This window comes from Pseudopodoces humilis, chromosome 27, assembly GCF_049639895.1.
Source record: "Pseudopodoces humilis isolate 2021_Gansu_Grassland_sample_001 chromosome 27, ASM4963989v1, whole genome shotgun sequence".
NCBI classification, from domain to species: Eukaryota; Metazoa; Chordata; class Aves; order Passeriformes; family Paridae; genus Pseudopodoces; species Pseudopodoces humilis.
This window is the reverse complement of record NC_142226.1, coordinates 3,258,607-3,282,918: the sequence shown is the minus strand read 5'-3', so window position 1 is coordinate 3,282,918 and position 24,312 is coordinate 3,258,607. Positions and strand designations below refer to the sequence as shown.

The window sequence follows — 24,312 nt, the reverse complement described above, 5'->3', positions numbered from 1 at the left end:
AATGCGAAAGGCAGAGGAAAGGGCTGTGACATCTTGGGTGAATTTAAATCAAATCTGCCCAAGGGAAACCATTCCAGTTAGGAAGAGATCTATATGGATGAATTCCTGGGATGGGGATGGATCCTGCCTGGGGTGGGAGCAGGATACAAGGCTGCATGCCACAGGTCCCCAAGGTCTGCCAGTCTGGCCTCCTCAGTGAGCCAAGCTGGGCTTTGGGAGCACGGACACACGTGCTGTGATCCGCCAGCACGGAGATTTCCTCAGTTAACGGGAAAAGCTTATGGGAGATTTGAGACACGTGAAAAGAATAACTGTGGCAGCAGCAGGCACAGCTCCCGGAGCATTGGAGGTGGCTTTGCCTGCCCTGAACACAGCAATTAGCTCTGGCCCTTCCCAGCCCAGTGCTGCTGTGTTCTCCTTTGGGTGATGGAAACATTTTTAGAGCTTATCTATAAATCAAAGCCTGGCCCACACCCTCAGCTGTAGCTGTGGTCACTTGGCTCTTTTGATGAAGGAAATACTTGTCTGTCATGACACTGCCACTGGATTTCTGCAAACTTCTGCTCCTCACCCCGGAAAATGGTGTGGGAAAGAGGACAAGGGAGCTGTGCAGTGCTGCACTATTTCTAGGGTTTGAATTCTGGAAAAAAATTCTCCAGAAAATTATTTCAATGTGTTTTCTCCCCCCATTTTTTAATTTTTTTTTTCTTGCAATGGTTTGAAATAAATTCTTTTTCTAGGTCATTTTGCATGGAATCAGAACAAGGATCTACAGCTGAACCCACAAAGGAAGGAAAAAGCACACACACACTCTCTCACACAAGGCAGTGGAGAGAAACGCCAGGCAGGAGCTGCCAGCTTGCAGGCGGCCAAAAAAGCAGACAGGAAAACCAAACCATCAGCGGAGAGAAACTGGGACACTGCAGCCCCACTGGTGTCCAATTTCAAAAGCCCATGTCTTACCACAGACACATGTCTCGGAGCTCTGTGTTTCGCAGCACTAGCGTGGGGTTCTGTGTTCCCCTTGAAGCATGAACTGAGCTGCCATGAATGTTAATGCAGAGCCAGCTGGGGCAGTGGGAAGGGGATTGGGCAGGAATGACCCCCTGGGAGCTCCCACCTGGGCACCAAGGAGCTTTCCACCTCCTGAGGAACATGGACATGGCCAAGTGGGAGCTGCAGCCCCTATGGAGTTGCGTTCATCCCGCTAAGAACCCCTCCTGCCTGGAGAAGGGATCCAGCAGCACAGACCGTCCAGTAAGAGGAATAATCCATCAGGATGGGAAGTGGTTCCCAGCCATGAGCAGCCAGCAGTGGGTCTGGCCAGCACGGCCAGATGACACTGCAGGAAGGAGAGGTTGGCTGCTCTGTGGCAGAGCCCAGCTGAGCTTGTTCCAGAGTGGCTGCCAAGCCCTGTCTTGTGAGAGAGTTTCACAGGCTCACAGGGATGTTGTGTGGGATCAGTGTTTTAGCACCTCTCAATACTGTCTCCCAGCAGTGGGTGTCCCAGCACAGCACTCACTCCTGGGTTTACCTGGCTGCAGGGCCATCAGCATGGTTTAAATTAAGCCGAAGGAAATCCCAGTATGCAAATCTCTGTTTCAACGTCCTGAGCATTTCAGCATTTAGCAGCATCTCCTCCCCTGAGCTCGCTTTATGCTCTGGGGCAGCTATTTTTGAGTGAGAAAAGGTGTCTGGCACCCTGAGGAAACCTGTCACTCACCAGATGGCACCTGGAGGCAGGAGAAAACCCCTGGTCCCTAGGCCAGGCTGGGGCAGCCCGGGGACCTCCCACAGCTCACTCTGGGTCGGGGTAACCCGCAGAGGCACGGCACAGCCCTGTGCCATCGTGGCCAGTCAGCTGAGCTCCCCGAGCAGGGCAGAAGGCCAGCAGGGATTTTCTTTGCCAAATTAGAGGTTAAGCAGAGATGGGAGCTCTGTGGGATCCAGGAGGCACTGGCTTCCCCAGCTGCCTCTGTGTAGCCCCACAGCCAGTGGCCTGGGCTGCAGCTGTCACTATGTCCCCCTCTCCTGTCCCCCACCTGTCCTCTCTTTCCCAAGGGTTTTAGAGGAGTAATGTCCAGGGGACTTCTCTGCTCTGCCCTGCCTCAATGTCCCCTCTGCCCGGTCTAACCTGGCAGAGCTTGTCCAAACTCCTCCTTGTCCCAGCCTGGCACACTTGCTGCTCTCCCCAGCATAGACAGCATTGCTCAGAGGCAATGCAAGCCACTCCCATGCATAGGAAGAAGGGAAAAAAAGAAGGGAGAACAGCAGGGAGATATTTGAATCCAGTCCCACCAGCAGCTGAAGTGTTCCTGTGCTACGCTGGAAGGTTTTGGCTCTGGCTGGGATTCAGGGAGCAGCTTTACAACAGCTGGGAAGGGGGCAGGGAGAGGGGGGCTTATAGCACACTTCAGCCCCAGATTTTGCTGTGTGTTTTCTGACACATGTGCTGAGCTGAACTCCTGATAAGCCATTCAGCCCTCCAGTAAATAAGCCACCGGTGGCCCAGCCTTCTTCAGTTTCTCCTCCCAGAGCCAAGACTTCAGTTCCTGGGAAGGTCCAGCCTGTGGGGAAGCTCCAGTGCTCTTCACAAGGGCCAAGCACCGACCTGGTGGGTCTGGATACCTGAGCCCAGCAGTGCCCCATCCCATGGTGGTGCCAGCACTGAGGTGGATGCAGGCAGGGCAGCTGGGGACAGGTTACAGAAGGCTCGAGGTGCTGGAGCCCCAGCTGTGCAGAACAATAACCCCGGTGTCTCTGCCCCTCTGGGTGCACATCACTCGGTGGGGAGCGATTTAACGTGTGGAGTTTCTGGTCGCTGCTCTCTGAGAAAGGAAATGTCTCTCTCCTGCTCTTCCCTCTCCAGGCTGGGTCTCAGCTCCAGCCTTGGCACTCTTTCCTTTCCCAGCTGGTGCAAAATGCAGACAAGGAAACGGAATAGGTGGAGGAGTGGAAAAAACCTTGCCAGGACAGCTCAGGTTTAACAGCAGGGAGAGGCAGAGATGGTGAGTGCTGGGACTTCTGTGCTTCCCTCTGCTGGGGAGGGGCAGGAGGGCATGAGCCAGAGGCTAGAGGGTCCCTCGTGTCCCCTGGCTCCCAGAACAAGGGGCCCATGGGTGTCCTTCCAGCCCCAGCAAAGGGCTTCACTTCCCTGCTGAGCCTCTACCCGTGTCCATCCTGTCCTTCTGCACTGGGTTAGTGATCAAAATGGTCCCTCCATGCTTGGCCCAAAGTGTTTTGGACAGCAGCTGTGCCAGGTGGCTCCCAAGAGTTCTGACCCTGAGGGTAGAGGATGACAACTGCTCTGAGGCGCCATGTCCCCTCCCCACTGCCCCGTGTCCTCCCACAGTCCCACAGAGTACATCTCTTACCCAGGTACTGCCCTTTGCCTTCACGGAACGGGGGTCCCAGGGGTCCCTTCACCATGGGCTGCATGTACTTGACTTGAGTGTAGCCCCCCACGCCGCCGCCTGTGGCCAAGCGAGGGCCCAGCACTATCACCATCGTCCCCAGCATCAGCAGCAGCGCCACGACGTCTGGCAGCATCCTGCTCCCACGGCTCCTGCAACAGTGACAAAGCAACAGTGAGACTGGGTACACACCCCCACCTCACCAGGACCAGCTGGGAATCTCCGTGGGAGCGGGACTCCCTTGAATTTGCATTTTTGTGGATCAGAGATCATGCTGCCCTTCCCAATACATCACAGCTGGGAGATGCATGGTAAATACATTTTATAGAATGGAATCCCAGAATCACTGAGGTTGGAAAAGACCTCCAAGACCATTGAGGCCAACCTGTGACTGATCCCCACCTTGCCACTAGCCCAAAACACTGAGTGCCACATCCAGTTGTTCCTCAGACACCTCTAGGGATTTGGAATCCACCACTTCCTTGGGCAGCCCCTTCCAATGTCTCACAGCCCGTTCCACAGAGAAATTCTTTCTGATGTCCAGCCTCAACAACCCCTAGCACAGCTTGAGGCTCTTCCCTCATCTTGCATTGTAACCAACCACGGGAGTGTCCAGTGGAGTCTTATAGAAGCTTCCCTGAGTGTCTGGTAACTCTCACATGCCTTATACGTTTTTAACAAATGTAAGAGGGGGAAAAAAAGGCAGATGAGACCTGCAGCGCACTGAGCCCAGCATTGCTGTCACATCCCTCAAGTGAGCAGGCCCCTGTGAGAGGCATAGGCTGCCACTGCCAAGCCCTGCCTTCCCTGGGGGCAGTCAGTGGGGGCTGAGGCTCCCAGGTGGGTGCTGGGCCAAACCCTCAATGTGGGAGCCAGAGACTTGCTGCGTTTTTGGCTCAATTGTGGCGCTTCACAGGCAGCACTGGGAACTTGCACCGAGGATGAGGGACAGGACATGGGAGCAGCCTCAGCCCTAAGTGCCTGTTTATTTAAAATAAACTCCCTTTATAAATACTCTCTTCCTCTAGCAACTCTCCCTGTCAGCTGCATGTGCAGAGCTGCAAACAGATTGATTTGCAAAGAACATTTATTTTTGGAAGCTTAAACAACACATGACGCCACAGAGCTTTGTGCTGCTTTTTCTCCTTGCAATAATTGACCTGTGGTGGTTATTAATGAGAATTAAGCTCATGGCCTGTCCTGCCGGGGAGCAGGGGCAGGGCTGCTGCATGCCAGGGTTTCATTGGAATTTCCTGAATTGCTTTTGCTGAAGCAGCAGTGGAAAAAAAAAAAAAAGCTGCAGCTGAAAGAAAAAACAACCCAAATTAAAACAAAATTAAAGCAAATTAAGTCAAGGGAGCAGGGAGCCCTGGCATGGGATTGTTCCTGACACCACAAGGGCTTGGCAGGTTTTTGGAGTCTCCAGGGAAAAGGCAGCCTTGACAGCTGCTCCTGTGCCTGGAAAATAGTCTGGGAGTCAGCTGAGGGCTGGAGGGGACAGGGATGGCCCTACCAGCAGCACGATGGACCCTGTGAGGATGCGGGTGGCAGATGCTGGAAGAGGAGCTCTGTCTTGCCCATCCCACCAGAGCCACGGGCCTGGAGCGGTGCCATTCCCATTGAGACACCCGGAGCCGAGGCTGTGGGTCGGGTGGCACTGCCAGGGACATGAGTAACAGCCAGCCCTGGCCTCCTTGGCAGCATGGCCGGAGCCTCGCCGTCATTATTGTTTTTCTGTCTTCAGGGTCGAGGAGAGGAACGCTTCTTTTTATGAAGCATTATTTTACAAGGATTTGTTTAAGGGGGAAAGAATCCCATTTTAAGGGATTGCAGCTGTAAAAATACAGTTTCTGTTAAATAAAAGAGGAGAACAAACCCCTGAATCAGCTATTTACTTGTTTTCCTTACCTGGTATGACCTCTGTGCCTCCATCTCTACCTCCCTCCCTTCCTAACTCTCTCCTCTCCCACCTGAGCTGGATTCACCCTGCTCCTCCCCTCCACTGGGCTGTTTTCTCAGGATGCTGCCATAGGAGCAGCACCCAGGGGTGGTTCAGCCCCTTGCTACTGGGCACTGCATCCTCCTTCTGTGAGACCTCAGCCCTCAGTGAGATGTGGGATGCAGGGACAATGGAGCCAGAGTGAAGGGGGAGAGAGGACAAGGGAATCTGAGCTCGGTTTTGTTGTGTATTGGATGTGAAACTGAGTTCCCTGCTCTGTGTCCTCTGCCACCCCCTTGATTCAGCTGGGTCATTCCAGCTGCCCCAGTCTCTGCAGAGCAACAGGGGGAGCCTGGCCTGAGCCCCCTAGGTAGATATTCCTCAAAAAAAGGGGTCTCCTGTGCTGTGCTGTCCCCACCGGCCATGCCCGGCACTGAGGCCTCCTGCTACTCGCACTCTCCAGGCAGTGATTTAAAAACAATAAAATGGAAACATCTGGAGTCTCATATGATGGATAAAGTGTGCACAACGTGCTTGTGGAGAAGATCTTTCATACTTGAAATCTCCTGTGTTATGAAGTGATAATTAATCACACAGAGCAGCCACACGACGCTCCCATCTCACCTGGCAGGTTGCGAATGGTAGCAAATCCACTATGTGTATGGGGTGGCTACAGACAGACAGAAAGACAGACAGAGAGACAGACAGACAGGGGTCACCTGCCCATCCTCCTGAGGGACACCTGCCCATCCTCCTGGGGGTCACCTGCCTGTCCTGGGGTCTGGGATCAAGAACTTGCTCTTGCATGGCAAACAGAAACTCAACAAGATTAATTTTTTTCCCACTTGGAGCAGGAGGGATGCTTTGGGGGTCCCAATTGTAGCCCCACCTGGCTCACTCTACTCTGCCTGAGCACTGCAGCCACCAGGCTGGGCACAGAGGCAGCTCCAGCCCTCCCCAGCACACTCCAGTACGAGCAAAACCATCCCTTGACACAAAGCCAAGGCCAGCAGGAGCTGCTGAGCCAGGAGGGTTCATACAGGGGCAGCACTTGAGGGGTCCATGCTGTTCTCTGGGGATGCTGGAGCAGGACGGGGCCCAGCAACACCGCTCTGCTAGGCTCTGGGGAGAGCAGGGCCCCGACCCAGCACCAAGACCCCTGGCACGGCTTCAGAGCCGCTGCCGCTGCAATGTTGATGGTGCGAGTGTCGGCTCCCCTGGCAGGTGGCGAGCAGACGTGTTAAAAACCCCTGGCATGCCATGAAAGCACTGGGAACAGGGAAAGAAATCTCACACTTAAAGCATGAGAAAAGATACAAGAAATGTCACCTTGTTCTTGCAGGAAAACAACTAGTCCGTGCTGCCTTCATCACTCCAGAACTGCTTGTGGCTTGTGCTGGGCAGCCTGCTGAGCTCCCAGCGTGTTCCTGGCATGCTCCTGGTCATTCCCAGAGGAAGAGGGCTGCTGCCCCCCACACTGTCCCACTCTCCCCACAGAGCCCATGTCAGCACTCTCATGCCTGTGGACTGGGCAATGTTCCTGTGAACACCATGGCCTCACTTCCCCATGGACACGGCCAGGGCTGTTGGCTGAGCTGGGGCTGATTTATGGCCCCTGTTACTTAAATATTAATGAAGGGCCTGGCCGGCCCTGCGCCTGCTCTCTTTGAGGCTAATTATTTTTTAAGTCAATATATGTGATCCACAGGGGATCTGCCATTGTGACTAAAGGTCGACACAATAGGGAACTCGTTTAAACCCAGCAGTCAAAGTGTGGTCAGTTTGGGGCACAGCATGTTCTTGCTGGCATGCACCCCAGCTCTGGCCCTACATCCACCCCAGGGCCACACCAGCCCCGCAGAGGGGCTCAGGGATGAGGCAGAATGGGGAATTTGATGCACTTCAACTGCATCCCAGGCTCACTGGTGAGGTCTCATCCCATCCTGGTTTCTGTCCCCATGCCCATTGCTCTCCCCATCCTCTTCCCCATGCCTGTACCCATCTCAGTCTCTGTGCTCTGGATCACAAGGCACAGCCGCCACATCTGGAAGCCGTGGCAGAAGGTGGCTCGGGGGGAGCAGTGGGAAGCACCTCGCATTCTCCCAGGGCGGGGGGACGCAGGAAAAGGGAAGCACCGGGAGCAGCCGGCACGTGTGGGTGGGCTGGAGCAGGCAGGCTTGGCCGCCGCCGTGTCCCATCGAGCTGCTCCATCCTCCGGTCATTTACAATAAAAAATAAAGCAGGGAGGATTTCCAAGCCCAACACGGGGCTGGCCCGGGTCCAGCGGGAGGTCGATGATTTGCTTTGCGCTACACATGCTTTAAAAATAATAGTAAACCGAGTCAAAAACGAAAAGTGAGCTATGAAGAGGGAGAGCAGCACGTTGTTTCCGCAGGCCGGGCTGCGAAAGCCAAAGGCATCAGGGAGCAGCTCGGCTGAGCAGCGCCGGAGAGCGGGGGAGACATGGCACCAGCCTGTCCTTAACTGCATGACACCTGATCCCATCCAAGGCTGCTGTACGCGCTGCCGGAGCCGGAGCCGGAGCCGGAGCCGGAGCCGGAGCCTCGCTAGCCAGCAGCCCAAGGAAAAAGAAAACATTTTCCTTGACGAAGAAAAAACGCCACACCCCATCTGCAGGGACCTGCTCCCCCGCACAGTGCCCGCGCCTGGCCCTGAATGGAGCAGGATAGGCACGGCACAGCCTGGCACGGCGTGGCATGGTACAGCATGGTATTGCCTGCTACGGCATGGCAGGGCATGGCATGGCATGGTAAAGCCTGGTATGGCATGGCATGGAATGGGAGGGCATAGCACAGCATGGCACGGCACGGCACAGGATGGCATGGAATGGCACGGCACAGTACATCATGGCATGGCATGCTACAGCATGGCACAGCCTGGCACGGGATGGCATGGCATGGCATGACCCGGCATGGCATGGCATGACCCAGCATGGCACAGCCTGGCACAGCCCAGCAGGTCATGGCACGGCCCAGCACAGCATGACGGTGGTGCAGGCTGCCCACTGCTCACACTGCCTGGAGCTGGGGATCCCGGACTCCTGCAGCGGTGCCAGCATCAGGGGCGGTGCCAGCGCTTGATCCCGCGGCGGCCGGGTCAGGGCTCAGCTCAAGCCGATTAGTGACCCCGGGCGTGTGCGCCGGGAGCGCAGCCGCAGGTCATGGCTCAGGGCTTAATCCCTCACCTCCAGCTGTCAAAATTCTTCGGAAGCGCGGAGAGCACCGGCGATCGCTGCCGTGGGGCTGAGGCCGTCCCTGCAGAATAGTGGGCACCACCAGGCCAGGCGGAGACCCCCGGGTGTGGGTGGAAAACCCTGGTTCGGAGCTGCAGGAACATCAGGCTCCTGCCTGGGGCAAGGCTCAGCCTGGGTCACGTCATCCCTGTCGTGCTGCAGTTCCCTCACTGATATACAGCTGGGAAGTTGCCCACGGAGGTGAGTGAGACCCAAAGGATATGTTCTCCCTTGCCCTGGCCCCAGCGGAGGGTTTCTGCACCCCAAATCCCTGGTCCCATCCCCCCGCCAACCTCCACTCCACCGAAATACCAGAGCTGCAGCATTAATAACAGGGTTCCCTGCCAGGTGCATAGTTTGACCAGTCGAATCACATATGCCAAACCACAGGTATTTTATGAGACGTTTCCTGTTATGAAGACATTTTTGTGGGGATTCATTTTTTTTTTCTTCCCTTCTTCTTCCCCTCTCCTCCTCCTCCTCTTCCCAGTGGGATGTTTGCCTGCCCGGGGGACAGATGTGACGCTGTTCTTGAGGGCTGGAAGAGCAGAGCAGTAGCCAAGTGCCAGAGCTAGGCTGCAGTAAGGATGAGGGTGCTGAGGGTGCTGGAGGGTTCCATCCCCTCAGCTGGAACCCCTTCCCAGGGGACTTCACAGGGGCTGTGCAGGGTCCAAACTGCTCTGCAAACCCAAGCTCAAGCCGTGACCAAGCACAGACACTTGTGCCCAGATCCTGGTGTGGGATGTGGAGCGTTTGCCCAGACACCACAGGGAGGGACAGGAGCTGCCAGCCCCAGTGAGCTGCTGGAGCATTGGGCATCGCTCCCAAGGAGCCTGTTCTGGCTGGAGCAGCCCTGCTCCGGGGGTCCTGGGGGGAGCAGTGGGAAGCACCTGGAGTTTCCTCGAGGTCTGCAGGTCAGACCCACATTGCTCTCGCAGTTCCTGTGCAGAAATAATGTTTTCTAAGGCAACGGGTGTTCTGCAAAGAAATCTGCTAAGCCTGGAGGGACCCACAGAGAGCGATTCCCGTCTCAGGGAATTTGCAGGCAAGTGGCCATCTACTGCAGACATTTAAACTTCCAGCCTCGTGCTGGGGTCACCAGCTTCATTATAATGAGCCTTCTGGGGAAGGGTGTTCAGGGCGGCTCCCTCTGGGGGGCTGCAGGCTGGGACATGGTGGGGCAGCAGCACTGTGGCTGTTCCAGCCCTGCTCACCCATCCCACGGGAAGGGAACTGCTGCTAAGAGGGATGCACTGGGAGCCCATAACAGCACTTGGGGAGCCCACAGTGGCTCCGGGAGCAACAAGGAGCCTCAGCAGCAGCACCTGCTCTCCCAGAGGAAAGACGTGGCATCTCACCGTGGTAAATACAAGCTCCAGAGCAGTGGGACAACATGGAGCCAGCACCCCTGAGCTGACTCCCGATGCCCCAGGACAGCCGGTGCTACTGGTCAGCAGCTCAGTCCCTGGCACAGCATCCCCACCACGGTGTCCCCACCCCATGGTTTTCCCACCCGAGCTCTCCACTCCTCCCTCAGCACCTGCTCAGGTACGACAGTAAATGTGTGAATTGCTGTGAAAACATCCTCTCCTGTCTAAAACACCAGGAATATCCCCCATCTCTGCCCCAGCTGCTCAGACAAGAACCTGCCTTGCTCTGTTTATACTAACAGTAATTTTATTTTAACGCCAGAGTTTGAAATACTGTCTCCTTGGTTTTGTTGGGTCCTTTGATCTCCATTTCCTCTCCTCTTCCAGACTTTTAGCAATCCCCCAGGTGAGGCCGGCTGGTGCCAGCACTGCTGCCTGCGCCTGCCCTCTCAAGCAGCCCCCGCTCCCGCACATCCTCCTCGCGATTATCCCCCCCCAAAACCCCTCTGACAAAACATCCGGAGAGACCCGCTTCACCCTCGGAGCTGCATCTCCTCGGGGGACACTCCAGAGCTCGGTTCCAACAGGGCAAGACCCTGGTTGGGCCCCCCCCGGCTCCACCAGCCCCTCCCCGACCACTGCAAACCCTCCCGGTGCGACCACCCCCCGACTGCCACCTCTCCCTGTCCCACAGGGTGGGTGCCAGCCCTTGGGGACAGCGGCGTGGCCGCAGGTGATGGGACCTGCCCGGAGCGGTGCTGGGATGCCCCTGCCTGAGGTTCGGCCTGGGCAGGTGCCGTGTGCCAGGGGAGGGTCAGTGTCCCCCCGCCGCCGTGTCGCCGAACTGGCCCCTGCGCCGCTTCTGGGGTTAACAGGGGAAAAATATTGTTTATGCTTCTCTAATATCGACCTTCTGTTTTGCATTTGCCGTTTCTTCAAAGATAGGGAGCCGCCTCTGCCAAGATTCCAGAGGAGATATCCTCAGCAATGCCGACCGCACTCCCCACCGCACTCAAAGAAAACAAATGTCAGGCCAAGGATTGATATGAAATAGTTTAAAAATGAGAAAAAGCTGCCTTACAGCTAGGTTTACATTAAAATAAATTTCAGGAGTGGGAGGCTTGGCTGTGTCCCTCCCTGGCGGGTAGTGCTAGGGGATGGGGTTACCTGCTGGGGCAGTGCCTCCGTCCTGCCATCGCCTCGGCATTGGCTTCCCCATCCCCTTGCCATCCCCATTCCTTCACCATTTCTACACCCATCCCCTCGCCATCGCCTCCTCATCCCCACCCTCTGCTGCCCCCAAGGCCATGCACCATAAAGGAGCACTCCTGGCACAGTAGCTGTGTGTGGCTGCTTCTCCATTTCCACACCCAGGGAAGGGGATGGAGTGCACGTTTCAGGCAGTATTTATGTTATTTAATTTAATTTAATTTCTGTGAGCTGATTTGAGACCTCAGCCAGCCTGAGGTGTTCAGTGGGAACCCTGACAAGACACTCCTGTATCCCATGCTCCCGTCTGGCACAGCCTCATGTTCCTGGCTGGATTTCAGATTTCCCCTGTGCCCTGTAATCCCTATTTTAGGGGGCGTCCTCTCTGCCAGGCTGTGCTCCTCAGGCCCCACAGCACCATGGATCTACATGCCCTCATCCCAATGGACAACCCCCACGTGCCTTTCCATTGGGACAGACGTGGGTTGTGAAAAATCAAGCAGATTTCTTCCCAGAATTTAGTTTGGAAAAAATTTGCCTGATGCTGTCACAAGATGTTTCACCATTGCTGAATCAGCCTCTTTGATTTTTCAATTTGATTTATTTTTTCTTTTTTTTTAGTTTTCACATTTCCTTTGTCTTGGAGTTGACAGCCTCACAGGGAATTCCAGTGGCCCTGCTTTCCTGGGGATTATGCCAAACCCCCCCGTGCCCCAGGACACCATGCAGAGGCAGCAGAGTCCCACAGGACAGCTGGATGACATGTCCTGGGGAACATGAGGTGCCACTCAGTGTCTCCACTCTGCCATGTGCACCATCTCTGTCGATAACCATCTTTCAACATCACTTAATGCCATCGTGCTATGACCCAAAGCCACACTCTCATTTCCAGGCTCCAAATTTCCAGTTCAGTCAAGTATCCCATTGAATTTGTTTGAAAGGGTTCCAGACCACCCCCTTTGCCTGGATCCCTGCACCCATAGATGTGTTCATCTCCCACTGCTCTTCTCCTCCCCATGTGACACCATTGGGCAGCTCTGCCCTGCTCAGGGCATACAGCATCTGCAGAGCAACCAGACCTGGATAGGGCCAGACCAGAGGGAAATGGTATAGATTTAATGTGTCCCAGATCATCCCAGAGGAAAAACCACTTCTGGACCCAGGATGGAGAAAGGAGAAGCTGGGACAGTGCTGGGAACTGGCTAAGAAAGGCCCAGAGGAGCCAGTGACCTTCATGACTCCAGAGCATCTGCCTTGGGTGTCGCTGTTACCATTGACCCTTTGACAAGCAAAACTGGGAACTTGGAGCTGCAGCACCAGTGGAAAGCAGTGCAGAATATATGGAATATTTTCTTAGTAGGACTCATTTGTTTCTGTTAGAGATGCTGGCCCTGGATGGACATGCAGCCAGCGGCACTCAGGATTGTCTCCATGTCCCTGCAGTGTCCCAGGGGACTGAGAATGGGATGGAGTCTGGTGCCTCAGGGTCAGTCTGTGGTTTTGCACCCCTGTGCTCCCATCTGGTACATTCAAATGCTCCCATTCAGAAGCTTTGAGGCGCAAAACCGGACACTGAACGTGGGGACAGGAGACACTTATTACAAAACCTTTTGTTTAGGCTTCAAGCTGGAAAAACACTCAGCTCACTCTGAGTTCTCCTCCGGCCTGTGTCATGTCATGTCATGGAACCTCCCTCAGTCTCCACTCGGGACCCACTGCCCAGAGGGTCTCCTCCTGCCAGTAGAACGCTGCTGAGCCCAGCCAGGACCCCCTGCCTTGGTCCCTTTGGCACAGGTGCCAGGAGGCTGCCGAGGTGCTCAGGATGGGGCTGGCATGGTTACTGCACCCAAGGGACCCCAACTGTTATGCCAATCATTTCCCCGTGTTAGTAGCAGACCCAGATCCTGGGAACAGACCCAGATCTGGAAATAGATCCAAACCTGGGGATCAGACCTGATGCAGGGATCAGACCAAACCTGGGGCATTTTGTTGCCTTCTAGGAAGTGTCAGATGCATGGCAGCCCCGTTTGGGCATGTGCTGCAGGTGCCACGCTGCCACACGGGCCTGGCATTTCTGAGCAATGAAACACGGGGAAAAATTAAATTTACCTATTCATCCTATTTTTCTAAAGGACAATTATAAAAACCCCACAAAATAACAGAAGATAAAAGATACCCAAGGAGCCATTCAGCTTTCAGCCTGGTGGGAAGAGGGTATAGAAAAGCTCTGGAGACAGGGATGGCAGCAGGCAATGCCTGGGGAGGGTGAGGTGACACCTCCTTCGTGCCTCGAGTGGCTGCAGAACCCACCTGGGACAGGCAGCACCAGCTTCACCCCTGCTACAGAAATAACTGGGATCAGCAGAGTGATTGCAGGGGTGTCTCGGAGAGATGTGGGACTCCATAGGATCACACCCCATCCCAGCTGCTCTGGGAGGGCTCAGCCAGCACCCGGCACACCCACGGCGTGGCCGGCTCCCGGGAGCCTTCCTGCACAAGCCCACGGACATTTTCCACTGCTTTTATAGCAAGAGCATTAAAATGCTGTTTTCTGAAGGCTCGGCATGTTGAAATGCCAGGCCCTGGGTGGAATGTGCCGGGGGCACGGTGGGAGGAGGGCTCTGGTCTCGGTTCCCTAATGGAACCCCCATATGTGCCGACCTTTGCCCCAAGGGAGGCACCGGGGGCTGCGGCGGCCTCCATCCCCCGGCGCACCGCAGGCAGCGGGGAGCGGAGGCCGTCACTTCGAGGAGCCCTGGACGGGGTTTTGCCCCTGCACTTGGCTCCCGGCACTGTCTCCTGCCCACTGCCGGGCTCCTTTTGTTGGGAGGTTACGGCTGCCCCTTCCCACGGCCCCAGCTGGGCTCTGCCAGGGCTGGAGCATGGTCCTGATGAGCCAATGGAAAGCAAATTCCGTGCGAGGCCAGTGTCCCACGGCCTCTGGCCACTCTTGCCCGCAGCAGCCCAGCACCACAGCCCCACACCGTGTGCGGCCGGGCAGTGCAGGAGGTGAGGTGCTGAGGCCGGCACTCTCCTCCAGGTTCTTCTGCAACCAGAGATAGCCAAGGGGCCACTCGCGGCAGCCAATGTCTCCTCTGCGCGGTGGCAGCACACGCTGTGCCCTTGGGATGCTCCCGCACCCGTCCTTTCATCTCCAGGCATGGCTCTGGTGTCTGCTGCTCACTTCTGGACACCCCTACTGGCTGTGGGGCAGCCAGGCCTGGGGAACATGTCCCGTTAGGAGGTTGGTGGGAGCAGGAATACATCCCAGATGGCCAGGGCAGTGTGTCCCAGCACTTCAGGAGGGGTAGGGAGGGGGACACAGGGCTCTTGTGCAAGAGCGACCAGGACGGGGTTGGGAAGCCGGGAGAGCGACGGGTGTCTCCCGAACTCAGCAGCCACATGCCCCGTGTCAGGGTGGTAGGTCTAATTCAGGAGCTTTCAGCACCATCCAGAGAGGTGTCCGACACTTTATAAACCCGCTGGCTCCTGCGCAGCTCCAGCCTCTTACAAGCAGGAAAAAGCCCATCGGAGCCAAGACAAACAGAACCAGCAGCATCCCTGCACAGTGGGAGGCAGTGCCAAGCAAGCCAAGGATACTCCGGCCAGACCACCCAGCCCTGGTGGCCAGAGATGGCCGTGCCCTGGCACCACGGCCCCGGGGCCAGGCTCCAACAGCACAGGCTGCCATGGCTGCCATGGCATTCCCGCAGCTGCCCTTTGTGTGCTGGCTGTGCAGGGGCTCTTTGGAGCAGGTGGAAGGATGCCAGTGGGATCCTGAATGCTGCCCCCAGTGCAGGGGATGCTGCTCGTGCCCAAAGGCAGAGAGGGATGTGAATTCCCACAGCTCCCATTGAGTGTGAGGGTGAGCTCCAGCCCTGTGTGAGGGGCCAGAAGGGCTGCCCCTAGATGGATTGCCCCAGCTCCAGCCCCCAGCAGTGTGGCAACAACTGAATTATTGTCAGTGTGTGCCAGGGACATGAGTGTGACAGGGAATTCAATGAACCCAGTGCATTCTGCTAGTCCCAGCCCAGGCCAATCCCATAAAATGCCCCGTCAGCACAACCAGCAAGGAGGGACAGCAGCTCCTGCCCCTCCATCTCCCCCAGACACCATCCAAGGGCAAAGCAGTGCCATGGCCCCAGCACTCCAAGGTGGATGCAGACAAAGGCAGTGCAAGCGCCAGCTCCAGCTCCAGCTGCTCTGGGGACTCAGCTAATGGGGTCCATTTACTGGGTAGTTCTTGGAATAACAAATTGTATCATCCAAAAAAGCAAAACCACAAAAGGGGATCAGCTTGCAGTTCTGCTCACAAAAGCCTTTTGTCTGGAGGCCCTCCGCGCCCCCCAATCTCCCAGAGAAAACTCAATTTAACCAAAATAAGCAGCACACCCAGCCCTGTGCTCTCACGCTCCATGGCAAGATGCAGAGCAATGTGGATCAACCCAACCCTGCAGTTGGCAAATGTCATCAGTGGGCACTTGGCTGTGCCACACAGTTCTGGAGCTGCTGACCACCCCATCCAGCCAAAACTGAGCTGGCTGGTGCTCGGAGGGCTCTGGCCATGGTGCAAACCCCAGTGCTGTTCCATCTTCCAGTCCATCCCAGTTAGCAGCAAACACATGGAGGGAAAGGGCAGGACTCGTGCAAGAACAGGGAAGATGAAGCCATGGATTTCCCTGTACCAGGATGAAAGATGAGGGTTGACACCTGCTAAACCTTCTAATCCCCCTAACTCACGCCTGACAGCTTTCTCCCAGGCTGGAGCCCACTGACCCGGTGGGAGGTGGAAGTTTAGAGCAAATGAGGTTCCCAGCATGGCAAGACGATCCCCGCCTGCAGTGGGACCAGCTGGACAGACCCACTGGCTCCCTCTGGTTTCTAAATCCCACAAAGGTGTCCTGTGTCTCCTCCCATTGACCCAGGGTCACCCAAGGTCACGAGCTTCTGTTTGCATCCTAAGAGGACACAGTGGCTGAGATGCTCACCTGGGTTCTGTCCTGGGAGGCTGCAAGAGGGGGAGGGCTGAAGGGAGGGGAGTTACACCCTTTCCCAGTGGGCAGATCTCCAGAATGATGTGATTTTTGAACTATTTCTTCAGTTGGGGTTGGACCCCAGGGACTAAACTCCATCCCAAGCCAAGAGTCCTCCAGCAGCAGCCCTGCAGAGGTCCTACCTTCGGGAAGGTGCCCCTCCCATGCCCCAACAGTAGTGGACAGAGGTATGCTTCTCCCACAGCTCTGGTCTTCACACCTTCTTGTACAGGGCAGGAGCACCAGCTCCCAACCCTTGCTCCCACACTGCTTCAGCCCCCAGCCCTAGTTAGGTATCCCCAGCCCCAAAAATCACTTGAAATCTGCAATCTGAGCAGTTTTGCTCAGATTTTGGACCAGGTTCCACCCCTGGGTCAGCTGCTACCATCCAGGGGACTCAAGCAGACTCTCTGTGTTGCCTCATCCCAGGCATGCAGGGACAGCACCGGGCACTGGGATGGGAATGCTCATGGCCACAACCTTCACAGAGCTTTGGGGACAAACACACCTGGACTCCCACATCCCCTGGGAGCACAGGACGGGATGGGACTGCTGGAGTCCCATGCCTGGCTGTTTCCCAGACAGTCACTCCAGCATCTCTTCCTAGCCAGATGCCCCCAGGAAGCCGAGGCTGGCGCAGCTCCGGACTGGGGGTGACCTCACCGTCACAGCCCATCTGCCGCGGGTAATTCACCGTCTGCCCGGCAGCACCCTGGCTGCATTCCTACCCTAAGTACCGCAGATTTGCTGTGCTTTATGAAAAATGAGAAGAATGTTTTAAATGAAATTAATTCTGACGAACCCAAGATTTCATAAAAGCACTGCCTGGGCATGGTTTGGCATAGGCCTGCTCTTGTTCATTCTAGTGCCTCCCTGGGGGGAGGAAAATACCAGGCTTGGCATAAAATAATTACAGACTCCTTGTACAGCTCAATTTATGGCTGCTGAAGGAGTGCTGGGGTCTTGTCGTGGCCCGTAGCTGATGGTTGGCAATGACATCTCGTGTGGTCTTTAATGAATGGCTATGGGAGGTGTAATGGAAAGGACCATCAACACCAACTGTGCCGAGCTGTCAAAGTGCTTTACACCTGAGTGTCCCATGCCAGGCCTCAGGTGTCATCCCACACTGCCACAGGAGCCGATACTTCCTAGCACAGCATAGTGCTGGCACAGACTGGGTCCATTCGTGGTGTGGACATGTCTGTGCCAGCGGTGGGAAGGAGCAAGCGGAGGATCGGGCAGAGGGCATGGAGCCACTGGTGTTCAGCACGGCCCCACCAGCTTCCTTTGGATGCAGACGGAGGAACTGCTGCGGCCTTGCCTGGCTCTCCCTTTCATCTTGACTTTAAAAAGCCACTAAATTAAAACCATAAAGGCACCCAAGCCCTGAAGGGACTCTGCTGTCCCGCTGGCCCCCACACCGGGGATGCTTGGCAGGACATAGCACTCGTGCACAGCAGGAGCAACTCGCAGGGCCCTGACCTTGTTATTTATGTAACACAAAGCTCTTTTCCTCTGTTCATGCACTGCCATGAGCTAGATGCTGAGACCCCCACAACGTGACCCTGAGAGGTCTGTGGGCCCATGGCAATTGATGGGTTTTGGAGTCTTTGAACTGTTGTGAGGGGCAGGGGGTTGGCCTGGCTCCAACTGTGGAATAGGCTCCCCAGAGATGTGGTGGAGTCAGAATCCCTGGAAGAGCTCAAAAAACAGATGTGGCATTTCACAGCACAGCTTAGTGGGCATGGAGTATTTGGTTGAAGGCTGGACTTGAAGGGCTTTTCCAACCTTAATGATTCTGTGTGCCTGCAGTGCCTGGGCATGGGCCTGGTTTGGGGTCTGCCCTTGACCCAGGCTTCCCACCCTGGGGCTGTGGGCTCTGCCCTCCAGGGTTATCAGCTCAGCCCTACAGGGCACAAAGCATCTGAAATTAAAGGCAAAGCAAAGACAAAGGTATCGCTGCTGTAATCCAAACCCAGGCCCAGGCCAGGATCTGCCCATGGGTTGTGAGTGCCAGACTGGCAATATCAGGAAATATGAAGAAATAGCAATAAAAGTCGTCTTGTTCTTGTCTGCTGGCTCACAGCACACAGAGCAGTGAGAAATACCTTTCTGAAGTTGTTGACAATGCATATTTGAGGCTGAAAATATGCTTCTCTGGCAAAAGCCCACATATTTGACCCCGGTGGGCACTGGCAGTTCACCCTGTGAGTCCAGAGCAGGACTTCAGTGAGGGCAGTGGAACTTCCCAGCCTGCCTGGGCACAGCAGCTTGGGAGATGCTGCTCTGGACGATGACATGGAGCAGGATGTGAGGGAGATAAGTGTTGAGTGTTGAAATGAAAGTTACAGTGAGAGCAAAGGACCTGCTGCAGCTTTGTGCCATGCCAAGCCTCCCGCTGCCTTATCGGTGCTTCTCTGAGAACGATGGTTGTGTTGTCCTGACATTAAATATTCTCCTTGTGGGGATCCTTATCTCCTCCATTTGTCGCAGAGTCCGAGCACTCCAGCCCTGATGCACACCCTGGATTCACACTCTCAGCCCTGGAACCAAGCCAAAATCTCCAAAGGAAAAATGCAGCCAGAGCTTCCAAGTTTCATGGTGAAACCACATGATTTTGATGGGAAGCCATAAATCAGTCCCAGGCTCTCTCAGCCTCTGGTAACTTCTTAAAACAAACCTGGGCTGAATTCTGGGTCTTGTAATGAAATCCAAAAGCAGGTGAATTGGCTGCAGGGTTTATGCATCACCACAAGTGAGTGCATGGAGCAGCCCCAGCTGCTCTGGACAGCCCCGACTCTTGTCTGAGTGGGTTCAATTATCCCACAACGATGGGGCACAACCAAAGCATCACCCACCTTCTGTGGGTACCCAGAAGAGGCCTGAGTGCTGCCCAATCCCTGCAACACTGCTGAGACCTTCCCAGCCCTGGGGGCATGGACACCACTGCCACAGGAGAGACAGGACAGGGAACACCCCAGCAATGAGATAGGCGGGACCTGCTGCCCTGCCCTGCTAGGAAAATGGGCATGGGGAAAGGGGTAAATCCTCATGTGGCTGCAGGGATGAGGGCAGCCCTGAGGTGGTCTGGCCTCAAGGCCTTAGGTTTCTGAACAAAACAAAGTGAAGTCTCCTATTTGGCTAATGTGCCTCTGAAGAAAGGCTCTATCCTTGTTTGCTCCCACTGCTGCTTTGTCTGTGGATAAAGACAGGGATAGTTCTCATCTGATACAGCAATATCATCTCGCCCATCTGGACAGGGCTCTTTACAAGACCCTGCTTTAGAATTTAGATCCCTGGGAACTTGGAAGGCAGCAGTGAAACAAAACCCTCCACCAGAACAATAAAGAGACTCTCAGCAACAGCCAGAGCTCTGTGGGGCAGGCACAGGAGTGCTGCGAGGTCCCAGGGGTCCAGCATTGCCAGGCTGCTCCGGTGTGCAGCAGGTTTGCAGAAATCTGCTGGTTTGGGGCAATTTCTGGGGCCACATCCTGCCTGGGGAATGCAGAACTTGGGCTGGGAGTGCTGCAAGAAGTAAGGACTCAGACTTTTGGTGCAAAACAGCCAAGCTGGGCAAGGCATTGCATCGGCCACTGCATCCACAGCAGGTAGACATTGAAGTTGTTGTCCTCCTCCCTGACTGATCCCTGCCAAGCTCTGTCCTGGATGGAGGTGTCTGGAAGAAACTCTGAGGACAAACGTCTCTAGATGGGCCAGCGGGATGGGCTTGGCCCCAGGGAAGGTCACAGAGACCAGACCTGGCTGCTCTGCAGATTTTGGCTGCAGTTGCTGCCTGTGATCTGGAGCTTAGCTCTGTGAACTCGGCTGACACTGAAGCCAGAAGCCATGGGAGCACTCTACGGCCACTGGGCTGAGGGGACAGCAAATGCCCTCACACTGCCACCTTTAGCTCTTTTTTAATCTCATCCCATTTTTGGTAGGACCCATCTCCCCAGCCAAGCCCAAGAGTGCTGCAGAGAGGCAGCAGCCATCAGGAGCCGTGGGGTCCCTGCTCCTGGGATGCTTCTGTGAGAATGTGGGAGAACAGGGCAGGATGAGGCTTTGGTGAAGAGTCCAGCTCCTGCAGCTCTTTGGGGAAGACAAGCAATGCCTAGGGGTGAGCCAGGCTTTTGGGGAGCAGAGCATCACATCCCAGCAGCCACGCCAGCCCCTGTACCCCCCTGGCCCCGTGCAGATGTTTCCCGGAGCGCTGCCATCCCTCCAGCTCTTCCCGGCTGGGATGGATCCCATTGCTTTGAAGTCTGCAGCTGATGCACAGGGTTATGCAGCCAGAGCAGACAGCCCTGGGGAAGAGCCAGGCTGCCAGGGATGTGACTCAGGAATGGCTCCAGTGACAGGGAGAAAAGGAAAAGTGGTTTATTATGTCTGTGCCGGCATCCAAGTCGCCAACGCAGGGAAGCAATGTGCAGATGAGCCCTGAGCAGGAGGGGAGAGCTGGGGGGCTGGCAGTGTGGAGTGTCACCACTGCCTCACCAGCCACCCTGAGGGTCCCAATCCCACTGGATTACTGCAGGACACAGCCAGGTTCTAGCAGAATCCTGCCCTGCTCCCCAAATGCCCATCACAGGGAACCCCTGAGTGCAAAAGAGGGAATGGGCATGTGTCAATGTGTGTGTCCCCCACCTCCCCCGCTGCCTTCATTAAGGCAGTTAATTTCCCTCTCTAATTAGCTGTGACAAAGTGCATGGGGGACGGGGGATGCTCAGAGTCTAGCACATGCCCAACAGAGTCAATGGGGCACCATCTCCCAGAGGGAAAAAGGTGGGTTGAGAAACTGAGGGAAGACAAATGCAATTTGGTGTCTTTTTATCCCTTCCTTTTCTGAACTGTGAGATTTTATTGTCACAGATATTTTCTTTAGTGCAGAGGAATGGAAATTCTGCTTCTTCCTGGGCTGTGGACAAGATGAAATAGGAGAGAATAATAGAGGGGTGTGTAGGGACAGACAGAACCAGCCCCACGCCCGCCTTTTGCAGGTGCCACAGCCCAAATCCCTTTGATTGGCCTTCATCGTGGCATGTGAAGAGCCCAGCTACTGCCAGCCATGGCCCCCAGGGCCCATGGAGGAGGTTTTGTCCCCCACATCCCAGATCCAGAGAGCAGACAGAGCACTAAAACCAGGTGGTTTCATCTTCACCTTCCCAGGAGAGACTGCACACAATGCCAGCAGCCGAGCACTTGGATGCACCACGCAGTGCCGGCATCCTGTGATGGATCAGCACTGAAAACAGCACCCTGCTAATCTGCCTCCCCAGCAGCCATAAAACTGTCTTCCCAGTTCCTCCAAAGAGGATTTACAGTGGTTCAAAGCATCCTGGAGCGGCCTGCAGAGGTGAGAGCTCCTGCAGGTGCTGCCCCCACGCCTGGGGCACTCTGTGGCATCGTGGTGATGCCCCCATATCTTGGCCTCCAGTCACTCCACTTGATTCCCCCCAGACTAATGCTCCTCAACAGGGACTTGCCAGCCCCCCAGAGCTAGACCCCCCTAGGGTCACTGACCTCAGGAGCCCCTCACCAAGGTCCCAGCACCCCCCAAAAGACTCCTCTCTGGGCTGTTGTTGTGCCCTGTGCTGAGGGCAAACAGGGCAGGCTTTGCCCCGATGGGGACAGCTGGTCTGTAGCTACAGTCACAGCCTTGGTGGCCATCACTCGAGGGACAGCACCTCACCCAGCCATGGGCTCACTGAGAGGTGGCTGCTCACCAGCCCTGGGGTCCTGTGTGACCGCGGCAGCTCTGGGCCACAACCCCTGGGCACAGCACATGCTGGGCCCCTCTGGCACCAGGAAATCTTCCAGCACTGAGCACAGGGAATGGGAGCGCTGCCCCAGTGCTCCCCCTGCTCCATATCCAAGTGGGAAACTGAAAACCCACTGCAAGGCGAGCTGTGCTGAGCCCCTGCCAAGAGCCACTGCCAGAAATATCCTTGATTTCACCAAGGTGTGAATAACTTTTGACACTTCTAGGGCTTATTGCCTTAAAAAAATCCCCCCGCAGTCCCCATTCACACTCAGCAGGACTGTGTTTCATATGAATGGAATATATGAATCACTGCAAAGAATTTAAATGCTTCCCTGTACAAAGAAACCGCTCCCTCCCCGCCTCTGTGGCCAGGCTCTGCACTGCCTAAAACAAAAGCATGGCAGGAGAGGGGACAAATCCTGATCACTACACTGCTGCCTCCTTGGACAAAGGCAACCTGGCCTCTCAGTTTGGCCCAGTGCAGTGGGGCAGAGCCTTCACCACCTATTTCAACCCACAACCAACTGCCCTGGCAAACCAGTGGTTTCCGAAATCCCAATGAGCCCCTGACAGCTGCTGGATTCACATCTCTGTGTGCTGTTTGAGTTTCAGCTCTGCTCCTGTTTCTAAACCCAGTTTTCAGATTGGAACAGGCAAAGAAATTTGCTTTACTGCCATTCCTCTGGCCAGTTTGAGAGAATCCACCACCCCATTGCTGAGAGATCGGGTTAGCTGGACTGATGGAAACCAGGTGAGTCTTCCTGCAAGAACCTCTCCCATTTTTTAGCAGTTTGGGTCTTGCTGCTTCTTTTCCCTTTAGACAACAGGACAAGAAGGAAAAATGTAACTGGAAGCCTGGTGCGGCCCCACTGCACTTCCAGCTGTGATGTTTCCCCTGGCATCGCTGCCTCAGCTCCACACGAGGTTGTGTCCAGAGCCCCAGCGGAGTGAGGAAAGCCAAGATGGGGCTTCAGGCACCTGGGTTACATTGATCCCTAAAAGAGCAGGGACAGGACAGCACGTGCCCCAGCACGGCACCGCCCCTGCCCAGGGGGCTTGCAGCCACCAGCCCTGCTGCCAGGTCTGTGTCCTAAATTCGCAGGATCCGGCTCTGAAAAGAGCCGCTTTGTTTCCCAGTATCCCTCGCAGACGGATCAAAACTGCATTTTTACAGAAGCAATAAAAATCCCAGGAATTCACCGGCCTTATGATTTATTAAACATGTTCCTTATAGCAAAGCTGCCCATAGATGAGAAATATCTCTGGTAGGTTATTGCCTGGCCTGGGGCTACCGTACAGGGGGGATCTTTCCTGGCTTATTGGGAATGTTCAAAGCTGGAGAACCTGGTAGCTCAGGAGCCAATTAACAGCAACACTCTTAAAAAAACAAGCACCTTGTGTTTCCCAAGGTTTTTGTGGAAGGCACCACAGTGCCAGTACCCGGGAATGGTGCAGGTACCCGGGTGCAGATGTTGGGAGCTGCGGGAGGGGACAAGACTCCAGGCGGGGCTGGGGCAGTAAGTGCCAGCAGTGGCTGTCCCAAAGGTCACGGCACTTTCCCCAAAACACTTTTGTTCTCATAAACATACTTCCTAACAGCAGAAAGAAAGGTCTGGGCACTGGGAGACGGCAGAGGCTCTGAGGAGGATTCCCTGGGAATGGGACGTGACCGAGGTGGGTCAGAGGAGGGAGAAAGGATGAGAAAAAGTAAAGTAGAGGAAAGCGGTCTCAGACCTGCCGGAGGAGGGATGGCTGGAGCGTCCTGCGGTGTTCCTCTGGGAAAGGGCACCAGAACAGCAGGACTCGTGACTGGGAAATCCACGGGATCAACTCCCGCCCGAGCCCGGCGCAGCCCGCGGGATGCGCAGGCGAGCGGGAGCAGGAGCGGGGCCGGGAGCGGTGGGGCCCTAACCCCATCCCGGCCGAGCGGCGCAGACCTTACCTCACCTCCCCTCGGCGGAGCGGAGCGGAGCTGCGGGCACGGGCGGTCGCTGGCGGTCGCGGCGGGCCGGGCCGGCCCGGGCACCCCGCGGGGCGGAGCGGGGCGGGAGGGAGGGCGGAGCGGGGACGGGGGTGCGGGAGGTGCGGGGAATGCGAAGCGGAGCCGCGGGTGCGGAGGGATGCGAAGGGGGAAGGGGGGATGCGGAGAGAGGGATGCGGAGCGGGATCAGGGGTGCGGGGGATGCAGAGCGGGACCAAAGGTGCGAGGGGTGCGGAGCGGGGCCGCGCCGGGGCGGCTGCTGAGATTTCTCTCTTTTCCCTCTTTTTTCCACTCTCCTCTCGCCGGTCCCAGCCCGGCCGCGCTGCTCGTTCCTCCGGCGCGGGAGGGAGACT

At 56.0% G+C, this 24,312-nt stretch overlaps 1 protein-coding gene across 1 annotated transcript in view; it reads right to left on the bottom strand.

Moving 5' to 3' along the window:
* COL8A2 (collagen type VIII alpha 2 chain) overlaps positions 1-24,009 on the bottom strand; it is a 30,398-nt gene extending 6,389 nt beyond the window's left edge. The window contains exons 1-2 of the mRNA XM_014258529.2: positions 23,921-24,009; positions 3,375-3,565 (exon numbers count right to left, since the gene is read on the bottom strand). Coding sequence (XP_014114004.1) covers positions 3,375-3,549 — 175 coding nt within the window. The 5' untranslated portion in view covers positions 3,550-3,565; positions 23,921-24,009. The remainder of the gene's footprint in view (positions 1-3,374; positions 3,566-23,920) is intronic.
* Positions 24,010-24,312: the final 303 nt, after the last annotated feature.